A 23,903-nucleotide genomic window follows, 5' to 3' on the forward strand; every position below is an offset into this window, starting at 1 on the left:
AAAGCAAGATATCATGCAGGTCAGTTTCCCATTTCTAGAAAGAAAACATGATATACCAGCATATTAAATTTTTTGGGATAGCATAGCAGTCTTAATCATTTGGAAAGTGATTCATCCACAGAAATTAAACGACTGCCATGGCATTCTGTGGGCCCTTACATAGGAAGACTTCCATAAATATGAAGGTAAACTTTTTCTACCCAGTGTGCCAATTTATATTAAGCTCCAGTTTCAATAACAACAAAAATAGTGCTTTGAATCTTTCTAGTAAGAATTGGCATTTGCAATGCCTCAAAATGGTCAATCACACGGCCATACAGTAATCTGAACCCAGAAGAAGCACGTAAGAGAGTGATTCTGACATGATGGCTTTGTTGCATAAGATAAAGAGAGAAGAATTACCACAATATATTTTATCTTACTAAAAAAGAGACAACTTAAGAGCATGGTCATCATTTGTTACTCATTGTGATAGTACTGAAGGTTACTTCCAGGTTGAAGGTTAAGGACAGTAATTATGACTAACATTTATAAAATATTTGACAGCTTGCAAAGTATTTTTCAAGTGTATTATATTTAAAAAAAATTTTTTTAATGTTTATTGAGAGAGACAGAGTGCGAGCGGGGGAAGGGCAGAGAGAGAGGGAGACACAGAATCCGAAGTAGGCTCCAGGCTCCAAGCTGTCAACACAGAACCCGATGTGGGGCTCAAACTCACAGACTGTGAGATCATGACCTGAGCTGAAGTCGGACGCTTAACCAACTGAACCACCCAGATGCCCCTCATGTGTATTATATCTTAAGTAACCTTCATGACATGAGGGGTTAACATGAGGGATAGGTACTGGCTCTCCCAATTTTACCAAAGTGGAAACCAAGGCTCAGATCATTTTACTAAGTTTCTTTTTTATCACATACAGTAGGCACCACAGCTGGGTCCAGAACCAGCCCTGATTACCCCAAATCTCACTCTTTCCTTGACCTTCTGCTGCCACCCATGGGTACTTGTGTACAACAAGGAACACCTTTCCTTCCACAGAGAACCAAGATTCTTCCCTTACCAGTTGTTGCAATGCAGTCAAATCCCACGAAGGCATAGAAGCAGGTGGCAGCCCCAGCCAAAGTCCCTGCAAAGCCATAGGGCATAAAGCCACCAGCCCCATAGATACTTGTTCCATTTTCGGAAGGCAGCTCTCTAAGGCGGAAAATAAGCACAAGGGAAAGTTATTTTCATAGAAAACTTCTTCTAGTGATTTGTCTCAAACTACCTCTTTGGAAAGCTATTGTGTTCACCAGCTCTTTGAAACTTACATATATAAAATTAAGAGTAAATCCTACTTTTCTCACCCTGTCCTAGAGAATGTAGTGGTGTTGCCAACAATGGCGTCCTCCTGGGTTGCTAACACTCAACTGGAGGCTGATCAATAGCATAAGCACAAAATCCAGATCCACTCTGGCTGGAACTCACAGCCAGGCAGGATAGTGAGAGCAGAGATGCTATATATGGGCCACGCTCTGAAACAAAGACATGACACTTCCTCTTCTCATGGATAGCTGGGCAGGCTGCACACTTAAAAATTTTCCTAATAAGGCATTTGAAAAGGTGGCATCAAATTCTCTAGGCTTGATTACTAATATTGAAGTTGAATATTTTATTACATGGTAAAAATTGTATAAAACCAGGGGCACCTGGATGACCCACTTGGTTAAGCGTCTGACACTCAGTTTAGATTCGGGTCATGATCTCACAACTCGTGAGTTGGAGCTCTGCATCAGGCTCCTTGCTGACAGCCTGGGATTCTCTGTCTCCCTCTCTTTCTACCCCTCCCCCACTCATACTCTCTAAAAAATAAATAAATTTTTTTCAAAATTGTATAAAACCAGAGGATATTAATTTTTTGCCTCAAAATAATGACTATAAACAACATACATAAAGAAAACCATGTAGTTACACCTCACTTCATGTAACAGATATTTCTGTAACCTTATTTTATTTACACATAGGAATATTAATATAAATCTTGGGCTGAAACCTTCTGTATATAATTATCACAAGTTCAATTTTTGAGCCTATCAGGTTTAAAGTAAAATGCACAGACAATTCTGCTTTTGCAACCAACAACATTTTCCAAAAATCAAGGCCTGAAAAGTACTACAAGGCTACAAGAATGCAAGGAAACCAAACAGTGTTCCCCAACGGAAGCACTAAGGAATTCAAGTCTCCAAAACACCCATTGTTTGTAAAAGAGGGCAAACCTTTGTGGGGAAGGAGCATCCTTCCTCCAGTTAGGATCTCCCTTCGCTCTACTCCTATACCAACCGCAGAGCTTGAAGCTGAGAAGGAGCCGCTGCAGGCCTTCCAAAGGCTGCTCAATAGTGAGCACACGTATGCATTTGTGTGGGGGTGGGGGGACACTGGGAAGAAGGGTCTCGGAAGAGAACAGACCCTCAGAAATCTCTCCTAAGCACAAAAATTGAGAACCACTGTTGGTAAAGGAAAATGTAACTTAAGACAAAAGTAGGCAAATTGACGGGGGGGGGAGCGGTTGGAGAAAGCACTCAAAATAAGGGAAAAACCCAAATATTATACCTGGCACTTGCTGATATATTTTTGAGAAACTCTTCGCTAATCTTCCAGTTTGCCACATTGCCTTTCACAAACCCAGCAACCATAACAAAAAGAAGGACCAGGATGTTAATAGCTGTGAAGATTTTATTCACCCAAGCTGATTCTTTCACTCCAAAAGATAAAAGACCTACGGAAAAAGAAAGGGTATTTTAATTTTTACCCAAGTTTTAGCAAAAGCAATGGCATTTTGAGGCTGTTACACGGTTTAGGATATTATTTCACCAGGATTCATATATTTAACTTACATTTATCCCTTTCTATCGCCCGTTTTGACTCATTTAACTGTGTAACAATGTCTCCTAAACACAACCAACTTGGTCTTAGAAGGCCGGCTGTGCTCGTAGCCAGGAGACGCCACACTTCAAGAAATCAGTGGGTCTAGTGACTTTGGCTGTTATCACCAATAGATAGACAGAGGTAAAGTAACTGAATTTCAATGAAATGCTCGTCTAAAAAAGCCATCTCAACATACATACAACAAAATAATTCTTCAACTGTTACACCAAACGGATATTTTTAAAAGTCGATTCTCATTTTAATAGCTTTATTTTACATTCTTATTGTAAAAGTAATCAATTTCCTATTCAAGTAATTTGAAGATACAGAAAAAATATGAAGGAAATAAAGATCAAGTAAAATCTCTTCTCCAGAATTCTGGGCGTGAGCACGTATGCATGCACACATACACATTTTCATGTTGACAAACAGAGAACCTCATTTTTAACAGCCACATACTCTTCCACAATATGAAGACACTATAATCCCTTATTTATAGACTGACAGGCAGCTCTTAGTTTCTTACAACTATAAATAGTACTGACATCACATCATCATCCTTTTATAAATATCTTTGTACATTTTCTAATTATTCCTTTATAATAATGTTATATAAGGTAATACCACATCAAAGGTATGTCCTTTCATACAAGGCTTTCGGTTCACATTATCAGAAATATTCTCCAGAAAGTGTGGCCCAATTGAAGCTGCCCATTTTTTCTATTACGTTATTCTATTTATATCAATTTGTTAGATTTATTTATATAATAATGCAAGGAGCTGTCTTCCTGTCATGTATTGCATGTTTTCCCCAGTTTATCATTTACTTTTATTCTTAGTGCTGATTATATATACATATGTAAAAGTTTTAGAACACAAATTTTTCCTCTTTAGTTTCTCTACCTTTAGAAAGAGTCTCCCCAATATTAACACCAAACGTTTACCTTTGTTTCCTTCTATCATGACTGTATTTATCATATTTTTATTTTCAATCCATCTTATGTTAACATACGAATTATGGACCAAAGAAAGTTTACTTGTTCCTACTAGGGAGAGGATGGTGATGAAGGGATTATGTCACATAACTACTTGCTTCTCCCACAAATCCATACCACCCAGGATCGAATAAGCAAAATTACCCAAGTAAAGAAGAGGGAGACTGGTTTCATTCTTCTACCTATATAATTCCCAGAATTTTATGATAATGTAACTATAATGAAAAAAAGGGAACTGCATGAACGGTATAATTATTGGCTCTTTCACACTAGAAACCTGTATACACCTACACGCTTTGGAAATACACTCTATACGCTGCACCCCTATCCATCTGGAAAAAAATAAAGCCACTGTCAAGTTTTATTAGAGTTTCCCAATACCCCGTGTGCATGCTCTATCCTGAGATCCCTACCTCCTGCCAATAGATTAGAGACCAATGAATATCTCCTCTAAATACTGTATACAGTTACTTCCCTGTGTCTTTAATAAAGCAAACGCTTCGGCTGACAAGACATCTGGTATTACAATATGAATCGAAATTTATATTCAGAGGTTCTGATCTTCAGATATTCTAAGGACAAAGTTATCATGTGAGCTTAGCCTATATATAAAGTAAAAACATACTGGTCAACGACACAGGACAATGATGCAGGCCAAGGCCTGAGTCCTGCCATGGACTTTCATGATTCTAACCTTGTCAAAGCTACATGCTTCTCATCGCTTAGAGATTAAAGCTGAATACGTTAAGATCATTGAAACCATCCCTAAATAAAATATGATGTAACTAATTTAATGTTAGCTAGGCTATTTAGAAACCAAAACAAATGAAATCTCTCACCTGTTGAGAACAATTGTTGCAATTTTTCTTGACATTACAGGTAAAATGTCAAATAGTTTTGAGCTATTAATTTTGTTCATGTCCTTAACCCTACATAAAATATTTAATAAATGACTTTTTTAAAGATACAATTTTTTTAAATTGTATAATTGTATAAGTAAAACGTTCATTATAAAAAGATATTTCTGTCACACCTTTGTAAGCATGGGAGAGAGTAGATGGAGAGAAGGTTGGACAGGAAAATAAGGGGCAGCTATCCAGGGCACATCAGGTAGGAAGAGAGAACATAGATTTTATTCTTAGTAAAATCCTTGATTGGTTTAAGCAGGAGTGCAAGTGAGGATGACCATCAAAATAGAAGATGTTCAAATAATCAAAACAAATGTAATGTTTGTTACAGGGGTTAAGTATGCCTACAAAATAAAACTGTCTGCCATCTAAGTGCTTCCTATGAACTAGGCAAGAAGTCTGTACAAGACAGACACTGATATCCCCATTTTATGGATGAACAAACTGAGTCACAGAAAGATTATGTCATTCAATGGTCCAAAGATAGTGAGTGGCAAAGTAGGACTGAAAATCTGGTTGTTCTGATTCTAATTCCTTTCTAAATCACTATGCTACATGACTGATAAACATGGGAAAATTCTAGCCTCAAGTATGTTTGGCCACATAATATCTGTATTAAAAAATGACAGGTGGTTTGAATATGCTTCTTTTTCAGCTAGATACCTACATTACATAGATGAAGGCATGAATAGAGAGAAATTCTTCTAGAAACCGTATGTTTGCCAATATGCTTATTGCAGCCAAGATAAAATAATGCCAAAAAAGTGTACATTCCTCCTTATTGAAACTTCATCCCTGCAAATCTCCAATTGCTACTATAATGATGTGTCTTATCCTATTCTTCAGTGCATTCCAAGTACCATTTACTTAGAAGTGCTATTTCTCCCCTTCCACACAATTTAGATTTCTTTTTAAAACATGTCTGTCACATAAGAAAAAATGTGATTCTAGCCAGTGACAAGGCCCATGGGTACCCAACAGTAACCTAAACACATAAATATGCCATCTCATCTTGGGAACTCAGGCCCGAAATCCAGTGGTAACTTATTTTGCCAGGATGATTAGTCTGGCTCATCTCAGGGAGGAGTGTGATTGGTCTTCTTACCTGCTAGAAGTAATATAAGACAGACAGCAAAAAAGTCAGGATACTCTGCAAGGCCGGTATAATTCATTTTGAAGTAGGTCCTGAAAAACTGACCAATCTGTTTGCTAAGAAGTTCATCAAAGGTGCCACTCCATGCTCTTGCAACACTTGACGTACCTTCCCAAAATAAAGAACATACAGAGAATACGAGGTCACTGGGAGAAGATTAACAGAACACCATTCGCTACTCTATTCGACGAGGAACGTGGGTTAGTTCAGACAGAATTCAAAGTTTTAATCACATATAAAATTACCCTGATAATTTTATATAGAATATATATATTATTACATATAACATAAATATATATATAATAATTTTATAATTATACATTGGTAACCAAATGCTCAAGTATATAACTGTGGAATCAGCTAACTTTATTTGCATTAAAGAACTATGGTTATTTATTCTATTTTATTTTATTTTAGAGAGAGGGCAAGAGTGGGAGAGAGGGACAGAGGGAGAGAGAGAGAGCAAGAATCCCAAGCAAGCTCCATACCTGACGCAGGGCTCCATCCCGTGACCTTGGGATCATGACCTGAGCTAAAATCAAGTCAGGCGCTCAACCAACTGAGCCACCCAGGCACCCCATGGAATCACAGTTTTTCAGAAAGCAGGTTTCCAAACCCACTAAGAAGCATATTCAGAGATGAAGCAGAATCATTGGATTTTGCAATTAGGGAGACATTTTAGAGGTGAGATAAATGGGACATACAGGGATCAAGTGAGTCACTCACGATCACATGGTCACTAACTAATGAAGACCTACAAAGATAGGCCAAGGCCTCCACCTCAGTGCTATTTCTACCATTTCACAAAATTAGATTGATTTTTTTTTTTGAAACATACCTATCACATAAGATAAAATGAGATTCCAGCCAGTGATGAATGCCCACAGCTCTCCAACAGTGACATATGTGTATAAATACGCAGACCCAGTCTTGGGAACTCGGGCCCCAAATTCAGCATAGCAAAGGCCTGCCATCACGGAAGCAAGGGCAGCAATGAGGAAGGACACCACAATGCTGGGACCAGAATCTGCTTTGGCCACCTCCCCAGCCAGGACGTAAACCCCAGCACCAAGAGTGCTTCCAACCCCCAGGGCGATGAGGTCCATGGTGGATAAACAGCGGCATAATTTGGAATCTTCTAGACTGTCCAGAGTGACGATTTTTCTCCGGATCAGACATCGGGCAAAAGACAGCACGGCTCTGCAGGGAATCATTCTGAAGAAAGTAGCCTGAGGAAGAGAAGAGAGGAGGTTAGAGGTGGAGCTGGAATCATCATCCCTCCAACTATTGGCCTAGCTTCTCAACACAATTATGGCACCATGTTATTTTTGTTTCTGTTTGACTTTTACTAGAAACACAGCCTAGAGCAATCAGAAAGAGGGCTGGAAAAGTCAAAGTTGTGAATTTCTTAGAGTCCACTAATACACGGCCTTTTCTAAGACACTACAACAAATGGCTTATCTGGGGAACACAGGAATAGAAGCTTTGGGTGGTTAAAAAGATTTGCCATTTTTGTTCATTTGTGCTGCTACAATTTTTAAAGATATGGTGATAGAAATCTCTTCCGGGACACGGCTCCTTTGTCCTCACTACAAGCAAGGAGACGAATTACCTCATCTTTCTTTTCTTCAATCATTCATTCAACTCATGTTTTTTATGCCTTACTGAATGCTAGGGATTGTGCTAAGAAACAGAGCACCTGGGTGGCTCAGTTGGTTAAGCATCTGACTCTTGATCTTGGCTCAGGTCATGATCTCACAGTCTGTGAGTTCGAGTCCTCTGTCAGGCTCTGCACTGACCCGCTTGGGATTCTCTTCCCCTCTCCATGCGTCTCCCTTCCATGAATGCATGCACACGTTTTCTCTCAAAATAAATAAATAAACTTAAAAAAAAAAAGATACATGTCTAGAATGGGGTGGTATGTATTCACAGTCTCCAATTTTATGGGGCTTGCAGTCTACTTACTGTCTAAAAGCTGGTAAAAAAAACACCATTATTATGTATTTTACAGCTTTATCAAATACATGTGAGCTCTGTTTTCATTTCAGTCTCTTTTAATGTGAAGCCATTTGAACATTTTAGAATAAAAAAAACTCCTCCCCAAACACACTTGAATTTATCTAAATAAAATTGCTATTCAGTGATAGTTTGAGTATGAATTTGTAGTAAAACATACACGCTCATTTACAATGACTTGAGATTTCTAAATAAATAAATAAATAAGCCCAAAGTCCATGCCAAATATGCTGTGTTCTTTTTAAAATGGAATGAATAAGGTAGACAGAAAGACTTACTCCCCATACTCTATAGGCCCAAACAACCTAACACTGCAAAAAATTATCAGGCTATAAAATAAAGTATGGATCTTAGTAAGGAAAAAAAATGTATACATATTACAGTAAAAAGTCTGAAGTAAAATATGCCAAAATATTAACCATGATGATCTCTGGGTAGAAGCTAATTTCTACTTCCACGTATTTCACAGAATGTGTATTATATTGCTAATATATATTTCTAAATTATCTCTAGTAGACATGTACACCTTATATGCAAAATACATATTAAAATTAAAAAGCCCTACATGGCCTTGTCTACAGAGACACATAACTCAGCAGACTAGGAAATAACTGAGGAACGGGGAATATAATAGCATATGCAGCTTATCAGTCAGCAAAATTAAATGTATTTAACTTTCAGAAGTTCCGAGTCCTGTTCGCCACTTCTGCACAATGATGCAGAGATTGCGTGCGGCCTCCTTCAGTCGCATTCTGTTATCAATTATCTAAACTCATGAGATCACAGCTTTGCCACCTTCTCTGAAGACCCTAGAGCTTTCTATCTTATAAAATAAACCCTTGAACATTTCTCAACCTTCATATCTATAAAAGACAGCTATTATCAAAATTATTTAAAAACAATGAATAAGATGAATATTCTATGTTAAATGTAAACGACTTGGTGCTCAGAAGAGACACAGACATTTCTGGGATACGAATCATCCAGTTTTACACTAAACCTAGCAGACAAAGCTCACTCCCTGAACAGAATTCATGTATCAATGTACGTGCAAGTCCTTGATTTCAAGAACAGCTAGTTCAAAGAAGGTAGAGAAAAACCCTGCAGAAATAGTAAAATGAGTGAAAAGTCCCTTGACAGTGAAAATAAACATTTTTTAAAATGTTTGTTTATTGATTGATTGATTGACAGAGAGAGAGAGAGAGACAGGAAGGGAATGAGGGAATGAGAGGGAATTCCAAGCAGGCTCTGTGCTGATAGCAGGAGCCTAACGCAGGGCTCGATAGTACGAACTGAGATCATGACCTGAGCCAAGATCAAGAGTCGGATGCTTAACTGACTGAGCCACCCAAGTGCCCCTAAAGTTTTACGTATCACTACTGTCCACACCCCCTGACCTAGTGCCCAGCACGGCCCTTCACAAATACTTGTTGAAAAAATCTGCAAATACATGTGACCTCTCCAATGTTGCCAATATATTCTAGCTTCCAAAGTCTAAACCGAATACTTCTATAAATCAAATGTGTATCAGTTTCTACCCCTACCTACCCTAAGTAGCTATTTCTCAGATAACACAGCTAGAAGATAAGGTAAGAAAGTGATCTGCTTAAAAAAGAATCAAGACTTGAAAAGGTGAAGTTATATAAAAGGCCAAGTGAGAGGAAGTGAAGGGGTTTACTACACTCGCCTTCCATAACACCGAAGTGTTCTTACACAGAGATGTGCAAAGAGCAAGGAGTAGGGATCACTGCCAGCTGAAAAGTGCTCAGCAATGAAGAAGAACAGAGTAAAAAATTTTTTTAATGCTTATTTATTTTTGGGAGAGAGAGAGACAGAGCAGAAGCAGGAGAGGGGCAGGGAGAGAGAGACACAGAATCCAAAGCAGGCTCCATCCACGCTCTCAACTGTCAGCATAGAGCCCAATGTGGGACTTGAACTCAAGAACCCTGAGATCATAACCTGAGCCAAAGTCAGACACTTTACACACTGAGCCACCCAGGCGCCCAAATCCACTGAATTTTAGTAATGATTTAAGATCATGTGAAAATGGGACACGTCGCCTACGACTTTAGGAAACAAGTGATAGGCAAAATGAGGCATATCTGTTCCTCACTGAACTCAGTGAAACACTCTTGATAAAGTACTGGATTAACCCCAGTTTTCATGAATAAAAGAAGCAAATTCTGCAACTATTGCAACTATTTCTATTTAAAGGGAAAGCATCTAGAAGGAAGCAAAGCAAACTAAAAAGAAAGTGGCGGGATTCTGGGTGGGCTCTTATTTTTTTAATTCTTTTTTTCTGGTAATAGAGTAACAATGCTGTTTGTGAAATTTCTAAAAAATAAAAAGACAAAAAACAAAAAGCCACACACACAGAAAATGCAGCATAAAAATTAAAGGGGCTAAGCAAGCCAACCAATACTACAAACCTCTCTGAAATGTTAAAAACAGCAAAAACTCTTATTAACATTTATCCAAAATGAATACGTGAGTGACCGTCATCTTGTCAACAGAAAAGTGAATTTCATTTCCTCCAGATTACATAGGAAGCAAAATGGTTTTGCAGAAATGTATAGTTTTAATCAGGTAAGATCTACTACCTCTTTTGCATTAAAAATGGAAAGTATTTTCTCTGTTGCCCTGAGGAAATAAGACAAAGCTGCCATTTGTCAAGCATTCATTTGCTTTGAGTAACAGAAACACATACGTCAGAAACTCTTCTCAGAACCAACAGGTTACACAATGTCCCTCACAAACAATCTCAACTACGCACACCTATCTGATAAAACACTGATTGCAGACGCTATGACACAAAACCAATTTTGCAGAAATATAATGGGATGAGAGAAAAGCAATGTAAAAACATATGGGGTCCATTTAATGAACCATTATTTAACAAACATATATTCAATCCTGTAGATTTTAGTCAATATAGAAAAAAGAACTGTGCTTTTGTAAAGTAGGTTTTTGTGGAGACCACCTAATACATGGAAGTAGAATAGCAACAGGGGAATAAGAAAAATAAAAGATATTTGTGCTTACTGTCAGTGATATAATTTGGTATTTACATAGTTTTTATAATTTTTCCTTTAAAACATTTAAAAAAGATATGCTCCTGGGGCGCCTGGCTGGCTCAGTCGGTTGAGCGTCCGACTTCAGCTCAGATCATGATCTCATAGTTCGTGAGTTCCAGCCCCAACATGGGCTTTTGTGCTGACAGCTCAGAGCCTGGAGCCTGCTTCAGATTCTGTGTCTCCCTCTCTCTCTGCCCCTCCCCTGCTCACGCTCTCTGTCTCAAAATTAAATAAATAAATAAATAAATAAATAAATAAATAAATAAATAAATAAACCCATAAAAAAAAAAAAAGATATGCTCCTTATGTGAGATAGGATAACTTTATCATACTTCTCCAAGTGATTTTCTTTGCTGAAAAAAAATCCACTCATACCTCTCCTTTGCGTCAGGTCTGTATCTACCGTCCTTGCCTGGGCTCCTGTGTGCTGTCTCATCAACAAACAACTATGCAGGGAGAATCTGCAGGGATTTTGAAGGTGATTCTATCGGTCTAGGGTGCACAGACAGTTTTTCCAAGAGCAGACAACAATCCACACCATCATATCCACTGTCAGCTGTTGCTGTTATGAACAAGGACTGGTATTTAAAACCAAACCTCCAGAAATGTAGTAAAGGATGACCATCTAGACTTTTGGGAGAGGCCCACACAACACTGATTACCTCATGGCCTTAGCCTTAGAATATAAAAGCTCCAGTCAACATTCCCAAAGTCACAAATGATTCCAGTAATAGCAGAAACAGATACGTATCTTTCTTCAACAGTTATTTTACTAATTGCTAAGATAGCAGCCTCTCTATTGAGGAGGGAAAATAAACACACCTTAGCTTAGATCTGAAAATGCTATTGGCCAACAGAGGGCTAGAAGGGATTTTCGACAGACTCTGCAACAGAGAAGTCTCTGAATACATTTAATGAGACTAATGCTACAATTAGATCGTCCTCAGCCCCCTGCCCCAACCCTGAAGTGTAACTGTTTCAAGACCCCTAACTCTGTGAAGGAGCCCTATTGATTCTTGCCAGAAAACGAAAGTACTTCCTCAGCAGCTGGGAATCACCTCCTTCTCAAACTTCTCCAATCCAGATTGCCAACGACAGTACAGAATTTTAGGTCAAGTAAATTCTTAGCTGTGATGATAGGACACTACCATAGAGCAGACTTTCAACTAACCACAGAAAGCTTCCAGAATCTGCTACGTACAGTCAAAAGTCAATCAAAACTTTGATGTAGTGTTTAGTGTCATAGAAATGGATCTTTCCCCTCCTTCCCTAAATAAAGTGAAATTTCAAACTTAATACTCTGTGTCAGTGTCACAGGCCCTGACAATAAATCTTACAGGAAAAAGCAGCTGCAGCAAGACAGAGGGGTGGGCCTTCCAACAAATCCTCAACAAATTAGCTGGTCAGAATTATAACCAATTCTTCCCACCTCATTTGAGTTGCTAGTTTCATGGTGAAACAATCTGCACTTTCTGTTTCTGGACTGACAGGGGGAAAGGAATTAAACCACACAGAATTGGGATCCCTGCCCCACTCCGTTTTCCTCTCGTCTGACGTAGGCCTTTGGGGTTTGCAATCTCCAAGTTCAGCATCAAATACAGTTCTAAAAGTTTAAATTTCAAAACCTTATTTTCAAATTATATTGTAGGTTAAATAATTTAGTGAAAAGGAGAAAAGGGATATGGACATAATACCATGAGATTATTGACTTTTTTTTCACTTTTTACTTACTTTTAAGAGATTAATTTCTCAAACAATACATCAAAAGTATAGCGCAGGATAAAAGGCAAAAGCAACAAACGTTTTCATTCAAACCCAAAACTTTTCTTTTTTCTGAAAACAAAAGTACTTTTTCATATATATTTCACTTATATTTTGTTCCAAAGTTTATCTTTCCTTCAAAGCAAGTTTTCTGAACAAATTTCTCAAAAGTTCCTCCAAAGCTTTCTGCAGCTAGGTGAATGCAAATGTAGAAATAAATAGAAATCGATGACTCAATTCAGGCCAACACAAAGTCAATAGCCATTGTAGCAATCACATTTGTATTTTGGGCCCTTTTATATGAAATCAGTACAAGGATGGTAAACTATTTCAAAATTTCTGACACAAAATCCAGAGACAAGCATTTTTTCTAAGGACGTGCAACAAACAAACAGCTGATAGAGTTTGCAAAGGTACTTGGCTGATGCTTTAAAATGTGAACCCATTTAGGGGCGCCTGGATGGCCCGGTGGGTGAAGTGTCTGCCTTTGGCTCAGATCATGATCTCATAGCTCGTGGGTTCGAGCACCGTATCAGGCTTCTGCTGTCAGTGCAGAGCCTGCTTCAGATCCTCTGTCCCCTCCTGTCTCTCCCTCCCAGCTCCTGCTCTCCGTCTCTCTCAAAAAATAAATAAACCGGGGTGCCTGGGTGGCTCAGTCAGTTGAGCGTCCAACTCTTGGTTTCAGCTGCGGTCATGATCTCACAGTTCGTGAGTTCGAGCCCTATGTTGGGCTCCACACTGACAGTGCGAAGTGTGCTTGGGATTCTCTCTCTCTCTCTCTCTCTCTCTCTCTCTGCCCCTGCCCCACTTGCTCTCTCTGTCTCTCTCAAAATAAACAAGTAAACTTAAAAATTTTTTTTAAATAAACATTTAAAAAATTTTAAAAAATAAAAATAAAATGTGAACTCATTTAGCTTTATTTAGCAAAGGCAAAAATACAGGACTAAGGCATCCCCAGCTGCCTCATTTAGATAGATGCAGAGCAATTAAAAAAACATTAAGTTTTCCAGTTTCAATTTTTAGGGTTGGAGAAGAAAGGAAGCAAAAAAAAAAAAAAAGAAGAAGAAGAAGAAAGAAACAAAGAAAGAAAGAAACAAAGAAAAGAAACCAGAGCCCCCAGTACCTTGGTAACCGGAGTATCTGCCCAGGCAGCGCCCCACTTTCACGCTCAAGGATCTTGGTGGCAGCTTCGGCACAGACAGAACCCCGTTCCCGTTAGGTTTTAGCGATCTCTGGCTAATAAATCACTCGGAATGCCAGAGGGTGCCACCTGTTCCCTCTCCCCTGGCAGCTATGGAGGGAAGTGTCCTCTGCTGGGCCCAGTCACCCTATACCTGCCACATCCAACATCAGGAGAGGCCCTTTCCAAACCGAGGTCCCAACTCCGGAAGTGCTAGGCTAATAAAACTGGCTAAGATTCATTCAGCATTTCCCATGTGCCCGGTATTGATCTAAGCCCTTTTAGTCTACTCCTTCAAGACTCTTCCGAGTATCCATATGAGATCAGGACTGCTATGAATTTCATGGCATAGCTGAAGGCACTGAGACAGAGAAAGTCTAGGCAATATTGCAGACACCGCTTTTTACAAGGCAGAAAAAAAATCTGTTCTTCTTGGACGTACCTCCAACCAATGGGGACTCCTGATAACACTATTACTCCAATGCCCCTCGCAGTTTGAATGGTCTCTGTTCCTTGAAACCAGAAGCTACTAAAGAAAATTAAGGTGCTATCAGCAGGGCCTACTCTACTGGGTTCCACTTGCAATCTCAACCCTTCGAGACTGCTGCTACTTCTTGACATTTCTGGTGTATTTCCTGATAACTCCTCTTCTTACCAAGAGCAGGTATCTTCATGGAATTAACTTGAATTTGTTTAGATATTTTTTCTAATAAGGCACTCATTGACTTTAACATGCATTAGGGCCTTTCCTTTATACCCACCTACATATATATATACCCTCTACCTGAAAGACACAGCTTTTAATTTTTTTAAATTAAAAAAATTTTAATATATTTTTTAAATGTTATTTATTTTTGAGAGAGAGGGCGACAGAGTGAGAATAGGGTAGGGGCAGAGAGAAAGGGAGACACAGAATTTGAAGCAGGCTCCAGGCTCTGAGATGTCAGCACAGAGCCTGATGCGGGGCTCAAACTCATGGAACTGTGAGATCATGACCTGAGCTGAAGTCGGACGCTTAATGGACTGAGCCATCCAGGCGCCCCAAGACGCAGCTTTTTATAAGGCAGAAAAAAACGTCTTCTTCTTGGACATACATACATCCAATCTGGGCTCCAGATAACATTATTTCTTTAATGCACCCTACATGTAGTCAAGATCCCAGGAATAGCAAACAAGGGTTCTACATTAATTACTAAAGACATTTAAAACCTTTTTACACCAATGAATTACATTGACGAATCAACTGTTCACTTAATGAAAGGAGGGATAGCTAAGGAAGCACAGGAAGTATTTTACCACACTGGAGAAGGTTAAGAGTTTGCTGAGTCAGAGAGGGATGAACTGGTTTTGGCCATCCGCACGTGCCATGGGAAGGAGTCCGGGAGGGGAGCGGCTGGGATTATGGTGTTTTGCGTGGAGGGAATGGCAAGTAACAAAAAGTGGTTTTATATACCAAGAGCTTAGGGGCTTGAGGAGAAGCTAGAGGAAAGCACGATAAACAGAGGGGCCCCCGGGTCATGCAAAGAGCTTGGACTTCATCCTGAGAGCTGTAGGGAATCACTAATGGACTTTAAGCCAGATCTACAACTTGACAACTATCGTTCTGACTGTATCATAACACAGGAAAGAATGACTTATAATACGGGAAGGGAAGGGATGAGAAAGATCAAGACTGGGGTTATGAAGAAAGGAAATCAGGCTTCTGGAATAATCAAGGCACAACTACTAAGACCTGCTCTCGGGTGAAGGCAGTGGGGTGAAAAGGAATGGATGGACCACTGAGCTGCTCAGGTGAAGGATACAGAAGCTGATGACTGTGGAATTCAGGCCCAGGGCTTCTAGATGGTTTGTGTGTCCTTCACATAAGGAATGAGAGAGAGACAAGGGTGCCTGGGTGGCTCAGTCATTCAGTGTCTTTTTTTTTTTTTTACTTTTTTTTAATGTTTATTTATTTTTAAGAGAGAGAGACAGAGTGCAAGATGGGGAGGGGCAGAGAGAGAGGGAGACACAGAATGTGAAACAGGCTGCAGACTCTGAACTGTCAGCACTGGGCCCGATGCGGGGCTCGAACCCACAAACTGTGAGATCGTGACCTGAGCTGAAGTCGGCCGCTTAACCGACTGAGCCACCCAGGCACCCCTCAGCGTCTAACTCTTGATTTCAGCTCAGGTCATGATCTCACACTTTTGCGAGTTTGAGCCCCACACTGGGCTGTGTGCTGGCAGTGTGGAGCCTGCTTGGGATTTTCTTTCTCCCTCTCTCTCTGCTCCTCCCCCATTCTCTCTCTCTCTCAAAATAAATAAATACACATTTAAAAAAATTAAAAAAAAGAGTAAGAGAAGGCGGTTCTTTTTGACCACCCTGATTTTAAGGTATGTACAGGACTGTCATGTGGTCTCAACAAAGCTCAAGAGAGCACAGAAGGCAGGAGATATGAGAATTATCAGCACAGAGATGATCATTAAATGGACAGTGTCACCCAGTAACAAGACTGTACACGAGAAGGGAAGTGAACAAAACACCAAAGATCCATACATCTGAGGAATGGGAAGGAGGGGTGGGGGAGCAGGAGGGGGAGGGGGAGAGCAACAACAACAACAACAACAACAACAACAACAACCACCACCACCCATGGAGGGGTGAGAAGAAGAGGCAAGAGCAGTAGAAGGAACCAGGAGTTCTGACCCAAAAGGGGAGTGAGGCTTTGAGGAAGGAAACAGTACTCAACCGGGTCGGACAGTGCTTGAAAAGAAGGCAAGATGTGGGTATGTAGTAACGAGCAGATCTTTGGTGACCCTGACAAAGGAAGTACCTGTGGCTTGGTGGGGGTGTAAGCCGGGTACATTGGGCTGAGAAATGATGAGAGGTGAGGCAAGGAAACAAGTTCAGGTGGCTTTTTCAGCAAATGACATGAAAGGCCATGGAGTCGAGGGGGGACTTTGGATAAAGAAGGAATTTACTGCGTTTAGACATCGAGAGGAAAGTGTTGGGAGAGAGAGAGGTAAAACATATAGAAGGGAGAATGGATAAAGAAGGTTCTTGAGATGTGGAAGACTGACATCCGGAGCTGGGATGAAGCGTCAGGTAGGAGAAGAAATGGCACATACACCCTAAGAGTCCAGGAGGACAGGGCAGGGCAGGGGCAGACAAGCTGTAGGCCAGATGGTAACTGCTGAGCTCTCTTTCTATTGAGAACTCCTAAAATCCTTCCTGTATGTAGCATATGCAGTTGGCCCTGGAACTGCGCAGGCCCACTTGCACACACATTTTCAATAAATACCACACAGCACTACAAACGTATTTTCCCTCCCTTAGGATTTCTTAGTAACATTTTCCTTTCTCTATCTTACTTTAAAGTAAGAATGTTGTATATAATAGTTACAATACACAAAACATGTGTTCACTGTTTATATTACCTATAAGGCTTCTGGTCAACAGTAGCCTATTAGTAGTTAAAGTTTTGGGAGAGTCAAAAGTTATACTTGGACTTTTGACTATGAGAAAGGTTGGTGCCCCTGTCCACCATGTTGTTCAAGGGGCAATTGTAATTTATAAATAATAAAAGGGAATGAACAAATAATGTCAGAATGACTTCAGTAAAACTTTGTGCATGGATGTTTCTTTGTTTTGTTTTGTTTTAATCATCGAAAACTTGTACTCTCATTCTAAACTTAAAAAAAAAATAAATGCATAGTAAATTCAAGTATGTGCTTCTAGACTATAGTCAAGACTTCCATGTCGAGTTCTTTGCATTCTCAGAAAACAAACAGTAATATTTGGCACAGTCATTTCATGGAACAAGGTATTCTAAATAAATGGGCTTTCTAGATAACTGAAGTTTATTTTTAATTTTTTAAAATTTACATCCAAATTAGTTAGCATATAGTGCAACAATGATTTCAGGAGTAGATTCCTTAGTGCCCCTTACCCATTTAGCCCATCCCCCCTCCCACAACCCCTCCAGTAACCCTCTGTTTGTTCTCCATATTATGGGTCTCTTGTGCTTTTTCCCCCTCCCTGTTTTTATATTATTTTTGTTTCCCTTCCCTTATGTTCATCTGTTTTGTCCCTTAAAGTCCTCATATTAGTGAAGTCATATGATTTTTGTCTTTCTCTGACTAATTTCACTTAGCATAATAACCTCCAGTTCCATCCACGTAGTTGCAAATGGCAAGATTTCATTCTTTTTGATTGCCGAGTAATACCCATATATATATATATATATATATATATATATATATATATATATATATATATATATATATAGGAGATATACATCTTCTTTATCCATTCATCCATCGATGGACATTTGGGCTCTTTCCATACTTTGGCTATTGTTGATAGTGCTGCTATAAACATGGGGGTGCATGTGTCCCTTTGAAACAGCACACCTGTGTCCCTTGGATAAATGCCTAGTAGTGCAATTGCGGGATCGTAGGGTAGTTCTATTTTTAATTTTTTGAGGAACCTCCATACTGTTTTCCAGAGTGGCTGCACCAGTTTGCATTCCCACCATCAGCACAAAAGAGATCTTTCTCTGCATCCTTGCCATTCTCTTTCTAAACAGAGCCAAAGTATCCCTCTCAAGTCACCACCCTACACCCTACACCCTCCCCAAAAGCTAACTAATTTAATTCATTGTTAGAATTCAGTCACTTTTCTTTCAGCGCTAAGCAAAATTCCTTCTATCAAACTGTGGCAGAAAAGGAATTCAAGTGGAATTCAGATTCATTTTGAGTTCAAGTTCACAAAATTTAGATGGATACTATGCCCAGTGTACTCAGGGTTTATGGTTTCACTGGAAAGTCCTTTCTTAAAAATTTGTCATTTTGTTTGAATAACTATATTCTCAATTTTGCAAAGCATGTTCTGATTTGGTACTTCTTAAAATACAGAAACAATGTGTCTCCAGAGATTTTTATCATTAGCATCTTGGCAGATTGTGGAAATACCACTATTGGCTGGGACGGGTTTGGAAGTTCATGCTGGCTTCAAATAAATCTGAATAAAACATCTCCCTTCTGTGCTCAGGGAAAAGTTCTTCATTATCATAATTCAGAGCCTAAGATTTAAGCTCAGAAGATGAAAACAAAGAAGTTTAAAACTAAAGTAACTTGAAATAATGTTCCTAACACTGAGGTCTCACATTCTTGTCACATTCATATTCCACTTATTAATATGCCATGATTGCAAATAATTTCTCCGACTTACATTTTCACCAAACTTTTTCTTAATTTTTGGAATAGTATTGCATAGACTGAATTCGACCTATTGATTGCTAAATGAACTTCCAATTTCTCTAAAAGATTAACTCTTGGAATTTCAAAAAGAGAGGTACCCGGGTGACTCAGTCAGTTGAACATCCAGCTCTTGATTCTGGCCCAGGCAATGATCCCAGGGTCGTGAGATGAAGCCCTGAGTTTGCCTCTATGCTGAGCAGGGAGAGATTCTCTCTCACTCTTCCCCTTTGCCCCTTTCCCACTCATGCTCTCTCTCTAAAATAAAAACAAACAAACAAATAAATAAAAGGAAAAAAAGACAAAAGGAAACAGTCTAAATGCAACTTATATATTTATATTACATACATATGTTTTTATATTATAAAAATATGTATCTTCTTTATCCATTCATCAATCAATGGACACTTACAAAGGAATATTACTCAGCCATCAAAAAGAATGAACTCTTTCCATTTGCAATGACATGGATAGAGCTAGAGAGTATTACGCTAAGCGTAATAAGTCAGAGAAATATCATGTGATTTCACTCATAAGTGTAATTTAAGAAATGAAACCAACCCTTTACTCAAAGGGAAAAAAAGAGAGAAAGGCAAATCAAAAAACGGACTCTTACCTATAGGGAACACACTGATGGTTACCAGAGGGAAGGTGGGTGGGGGATGGGGGAAATAGGTGATGGGGATTAAGGAGTGCACTGTCATGATGAACACCGGGTGATGGCTGGAAGTGTTGAATCACAATATTGTACACCTAAAACTAACATTATACTGTATGCTAACTAACTGGAATCTAAATAAAAACTTAAAAATAAATAAATAAATGCAATTTCTAAAGAAAAGTCCAAGTAGCAAGGAGATACAGGCAGAGGAAGACAAAAACAACTGGCTGTTACCATATAGTATGCTTATGGGTAAGGGAAGTCCAGAGTGACTGTGGGACATGGGGGTGTCTGGGGGGGGCAGCCTGTTCAGACTGAGGTTGGTGCTGGGGTCTTTAGAGAAAGTACTCCTGGGGGGGGGAGGAGGAGCCATGACTAATCTGAATACCTTATGCATTCTTCCACTCCAGAAGTCATTGAAAGAAAAAAAAGAAAGAAAGAAAAAGAAAAAAGCCTAATACTGTTTACCTGGTCCTCAGAACAAAGCAGCATCCATAATCTTTAAAAACTAATTTTGAAATTCTGGCAATTAATATAATCAACCACTTCTAAAAATCACTTACTTTAAAGTTCAACCTTTCCTCATTCTTACTTTATTTGAAAATTTCCTTTTCTGGAAAAAGATCCTGAATTTCATATAAATACTTAATAACAACTGAAGTTATTTCCCTAATAAATAGTAGCAAATCCTTAAAATAATTATATATCTGTAAATTCTTAATCAAAAGTTCCTGGAAACATCTATTTTGATCTTAAATTCTAATAGCAGTGGCCTAAGTAGCACTACAATTTAAAAGTCAGGTTATCGGGGCGCCTGGGTGGCGCAGTCGGTTAAGCGTCCGACTTCAGCCAAGTCACGATCTCGCGGTCCGTGAGTTCGAGCCCCGCGTCAGGCTCTGGGCTGATGGCTCAGAGCCTGGAGCCTGTTTCCGATTCTGTGTCTCCCTCTCTCTCTGCCCCTCCCCCGTTCATGCTCTGTCTCTCTCTGTCCCAAAAACAAATAAAAACGTTGAAGAAAAAAAAAATTTAAAAGTCAGATTATCACATCATCTAAAAATTCTATGGGGTAATGGCTGATCAGTAACAGTTCCCTAAACAAATCAATTATTTAAATAATGTGTGAAGAGTGGGCTCTACAAGGAATAGGATTTATAAAAACAAAAAGAATAAAGCATTATAAGACCTGCCAATTAAGCAGAAATTTAAAATATATGAACACATATATGTACTACTCACACAGTTTCTCAAACTTCTTTTTAAAAACACTCATTTGGGGGCACCTGGGTGGTTCAGTCAGTTAAGCGTCTGGCTTCGGCTCAGGCCATAATCTCCGGGTTTGTGAGTTCAAGCCCTAGGTCAGGCTCTCTGCTGACAGCATGGAGCCTGCCTGGGATCCTGTCTCCCTCGCTCTCTGCCCCTCCCCCACTCACATTCTCTCTCAAAAATAAAAGTAAACATTAAAAACATTTTTTAAGTAAAAACACTCACTTTGTATCACCCCAAAATAAAACTATTATCTTGGCCTTCTTGCCTCTATATTGCTTCCGTATTACAATGTAGCAATGGTACCCTTGGAGTAGGGAAACAAGAATGTAACAGGAAGATAAATAAACTCCCTTCATACTCATACTACTGCTGCTTCTTTGCAAAGAGCTGTTTCGGCAGTTCTTAGCACCAACATGCAGAGAGAGAAATATCAAACGCGGGGCTGTGAATTCCAGCGAAGTCCAGGAGACCAGCACTGTTATTTCCCAGTCCTGACGTTAAATGGTCCCTGCAAGAGGAACTAACTATGAAACCATGCTGTGCAGAGATTTGAAAAGAATTATTTTGGTCAAAGGCAGTTTAATGTCTGTCATTTTAAAACATGCCTGGAAATGCTTCTAAGTATCAGCATACTCAAAAATAACAGAGGATGATGAAATGCATAGAATGAGCTGAACGTCAATGCTTTGGATCTATTATTGACTTACTTGGATCTAATCTGCCTCCTGCCATTTCTCCAGCAACCCCAACACCGCAGCCTGGACTTCCACAACCACCCCATCTGCCATGGGGCTCAGCCTGCGCTCTTCCTAAGCTTCTATTTTGCTACTCTCCACATGAATGCTGTAGTTCAGGAGCTTCCTTTTGACTCAAAGAAGTAAAAAAACACATGCCACACACTTAAAGAAATTAAAGCCAAAAAGCCAGGCTGATTTATATAACAAAGGGCTGGGGGTGGGGGTGCATTTGGGGAAGTGCTGGTGTGGAGTAAGAGCTCTGTCTGCCTCAGTAGATACAAGCCAAAGTCCAAGTTCCTTCTAGGTATACTTTTGGCAGTGTTTCTTTGAATGTGGCCTCCCCGCAAGGGACTGGGTGCCATGGCACCTGGGTAGTACTAACTTTTACTTACACTGTGCATCCTCCTGGTTCTTCCTTCCCCAATGAACGTAAAGCTGTTTGCTTGGGGTAAAAAAGGATGTACACATTTACATACCATCACTTATAAACAGGAATTATTTGGCTTAACACAAATGACTGGCAACTGATCCCTGGGAACGAATCTGATAGAACAAGCCACATAAGGACAGCTGAGAGAACATGAGGAAAAGGAAAGAGGTATTTGTACCAAGGACGGGAGGGGAAGGACACCCACCACAATCACAGCAGAGTGTCGCAAAAGACCAGCACACTGAAATAATTCCGCAAAGATTTTTTGAATGGAGATATAATTGATCGACCACATTGTATTACAAAGGCTTTTTAAAGAATTCAGTTGTTTCATAATCTCCCATGGACATTTAATCTTAAAACCTTTCTAATGCTCTTACATTTTAATTATAAAGTATGGGTAAATGTATTTTAGAAATCTCAAGGGCACATTTGAAAACCTACCGGATACTTCTCAAGGGGGACCCTGGAGAACATCATTCCCCACCTTACCTTCACTGCAGAACACCTTTCAGTGCTGATGGATGGCCAAGGCACAGAAAGGACCCATTCTCCAGGCATCCCCCTGTTCTTTCCCATGTGGTTCCGTGTAGCTCTGACTTCTAGAAGCTTTCCGGTAGCTCCTGCCAATCAGTCTAATTCTGCCCCAAGAACAACTACAGAAAAGTCTTCTCACCCAAATAATTCCAAATGGCTGCCATCCCAAGATTTCTCTCCTCTAGGGCAAATACGTGACTTCAAAGTACAACTACAGGGGGCCTGGGTGGCTCAGTTGGTTAGGCGTCTGACTTCAGCCTAGGTCATGATCTCACAGTTCCTGAGTTCGAGCCCTGTGCCGAGCTCTGTGCTGACAGGCCTGGAGCCTGCTTCAGATTCTGTGACTCCCTCTCTCTCTGCCCCTCCCCCACTTGCACTGTCTCTCCCTCTCTCCCCTCTCTCTCTCTCTGTCTCTCTCTCTCAAAAATAAATAAAACATTTTTTAAAAGTTTTTTAAAAAACAAGCAAAGTACAACTACTACACTTTGAAAAGCACTAACTTAAAAAATGACACTGTGAACAAGACAAAGCACTCCAGATGTGGTCAGACAAGTACAGTCTCGTGTGCCTATTATCTTCGTCCATCCTGTGTACTTCTATTAATCTTTTTTGGTTTTGTTTGTTTTTAGTAGCCACCCCAAGCCACCTCAACACTGTGTACAAAGCTTTGCTGGATCTGGCTCTGTGCTATCTCCTTAGCTCATCTTCTGCCTTCCCCTCATACCCTTGAGCTACACTGGGTTTCCTTGTAACTTTCTCGGAACTCCAAGCCTCTGCCTGCCTCCAGGCTTTCAGCACAGTTGTTTCTTCTTCCTGGAAAGAGACTCCTCCTCTTTGCCTGGACAGCTCCCAGTCATCCTGGATGGCCTCCCCCAAGCTCGTGTTGTTCTCATGGCACTGTATTTTAAAGGCACTTCTTCCTATCAGAATTACAGTCAACCAGTTGGACGAATAGTTTTTAATCCTTGTTATGGGTGGAACGGTGTTCCCCCCCAAAGATATGTTGAAGTCCTAAACCCTGGTTCCTTATTTGGAAACAGGTC

At 39.8% G+C, this 23,903-nt stretch overlaps 1 protein-coding gene across 4 annotated transcripts in view; it reads right to left on the reverse strand.

The window, feature by feature from the left end:
• SLC7A2 (solute carrier family 7 member 2) overlaps positions 1–23,903 on the reverse strand; it is a 75,189-nt gene that overhangs the window by 17,863 nt on the left and 33,423 nt on the right. For 2 of the 4 annotated variants that reach the window (XM_027077236.2, XM_027077232.2), the window contains exons 2-5: positions 6,800–7,190; positions 5,914–6,069; positions 2,591–2,756; positions 1,062–1,195 (exon numbers count right to left, since the gene is read on the reverse strand). In XM_027077236.2, coding sequence (XP_026933037.1) covers positions 1,062–1,195; positions 2,591–2,756; positions 5,914–6,069; positions 6,800–7,175 — 832 coding nt within the window. In that variant the 5' untranslated portion in view covers positions 7,176–7,190. Of the gene's footprint in view, positions 1–1,061; positions 1,196–2,590; positions 2,757–5,913; positions 6,070–6,799; positions 7,191–13,935; positions 14,392–14,434; positions 14,522–23,903 lie in introns of those variants that run through there. The other 2 variants (XM_053216351.1, XM_027077233.2) reach the window with 2 other exon arrangements.

Source organism: Acinonyx jubatus, chromosome B1, assembly GCF_027475565.1.
Source record: "Acinonyx jubatus isolate Ajub_Pintada_27869175 chromosome B1, VMU_Ajub_asm_v1.0, whole genome shotgun sequence".
NCBI lineage: Eukaryota > Metazoa > Chordata > Mammalia > Carnivora > Felidae > Acinonyx > Acinonyx jubatus.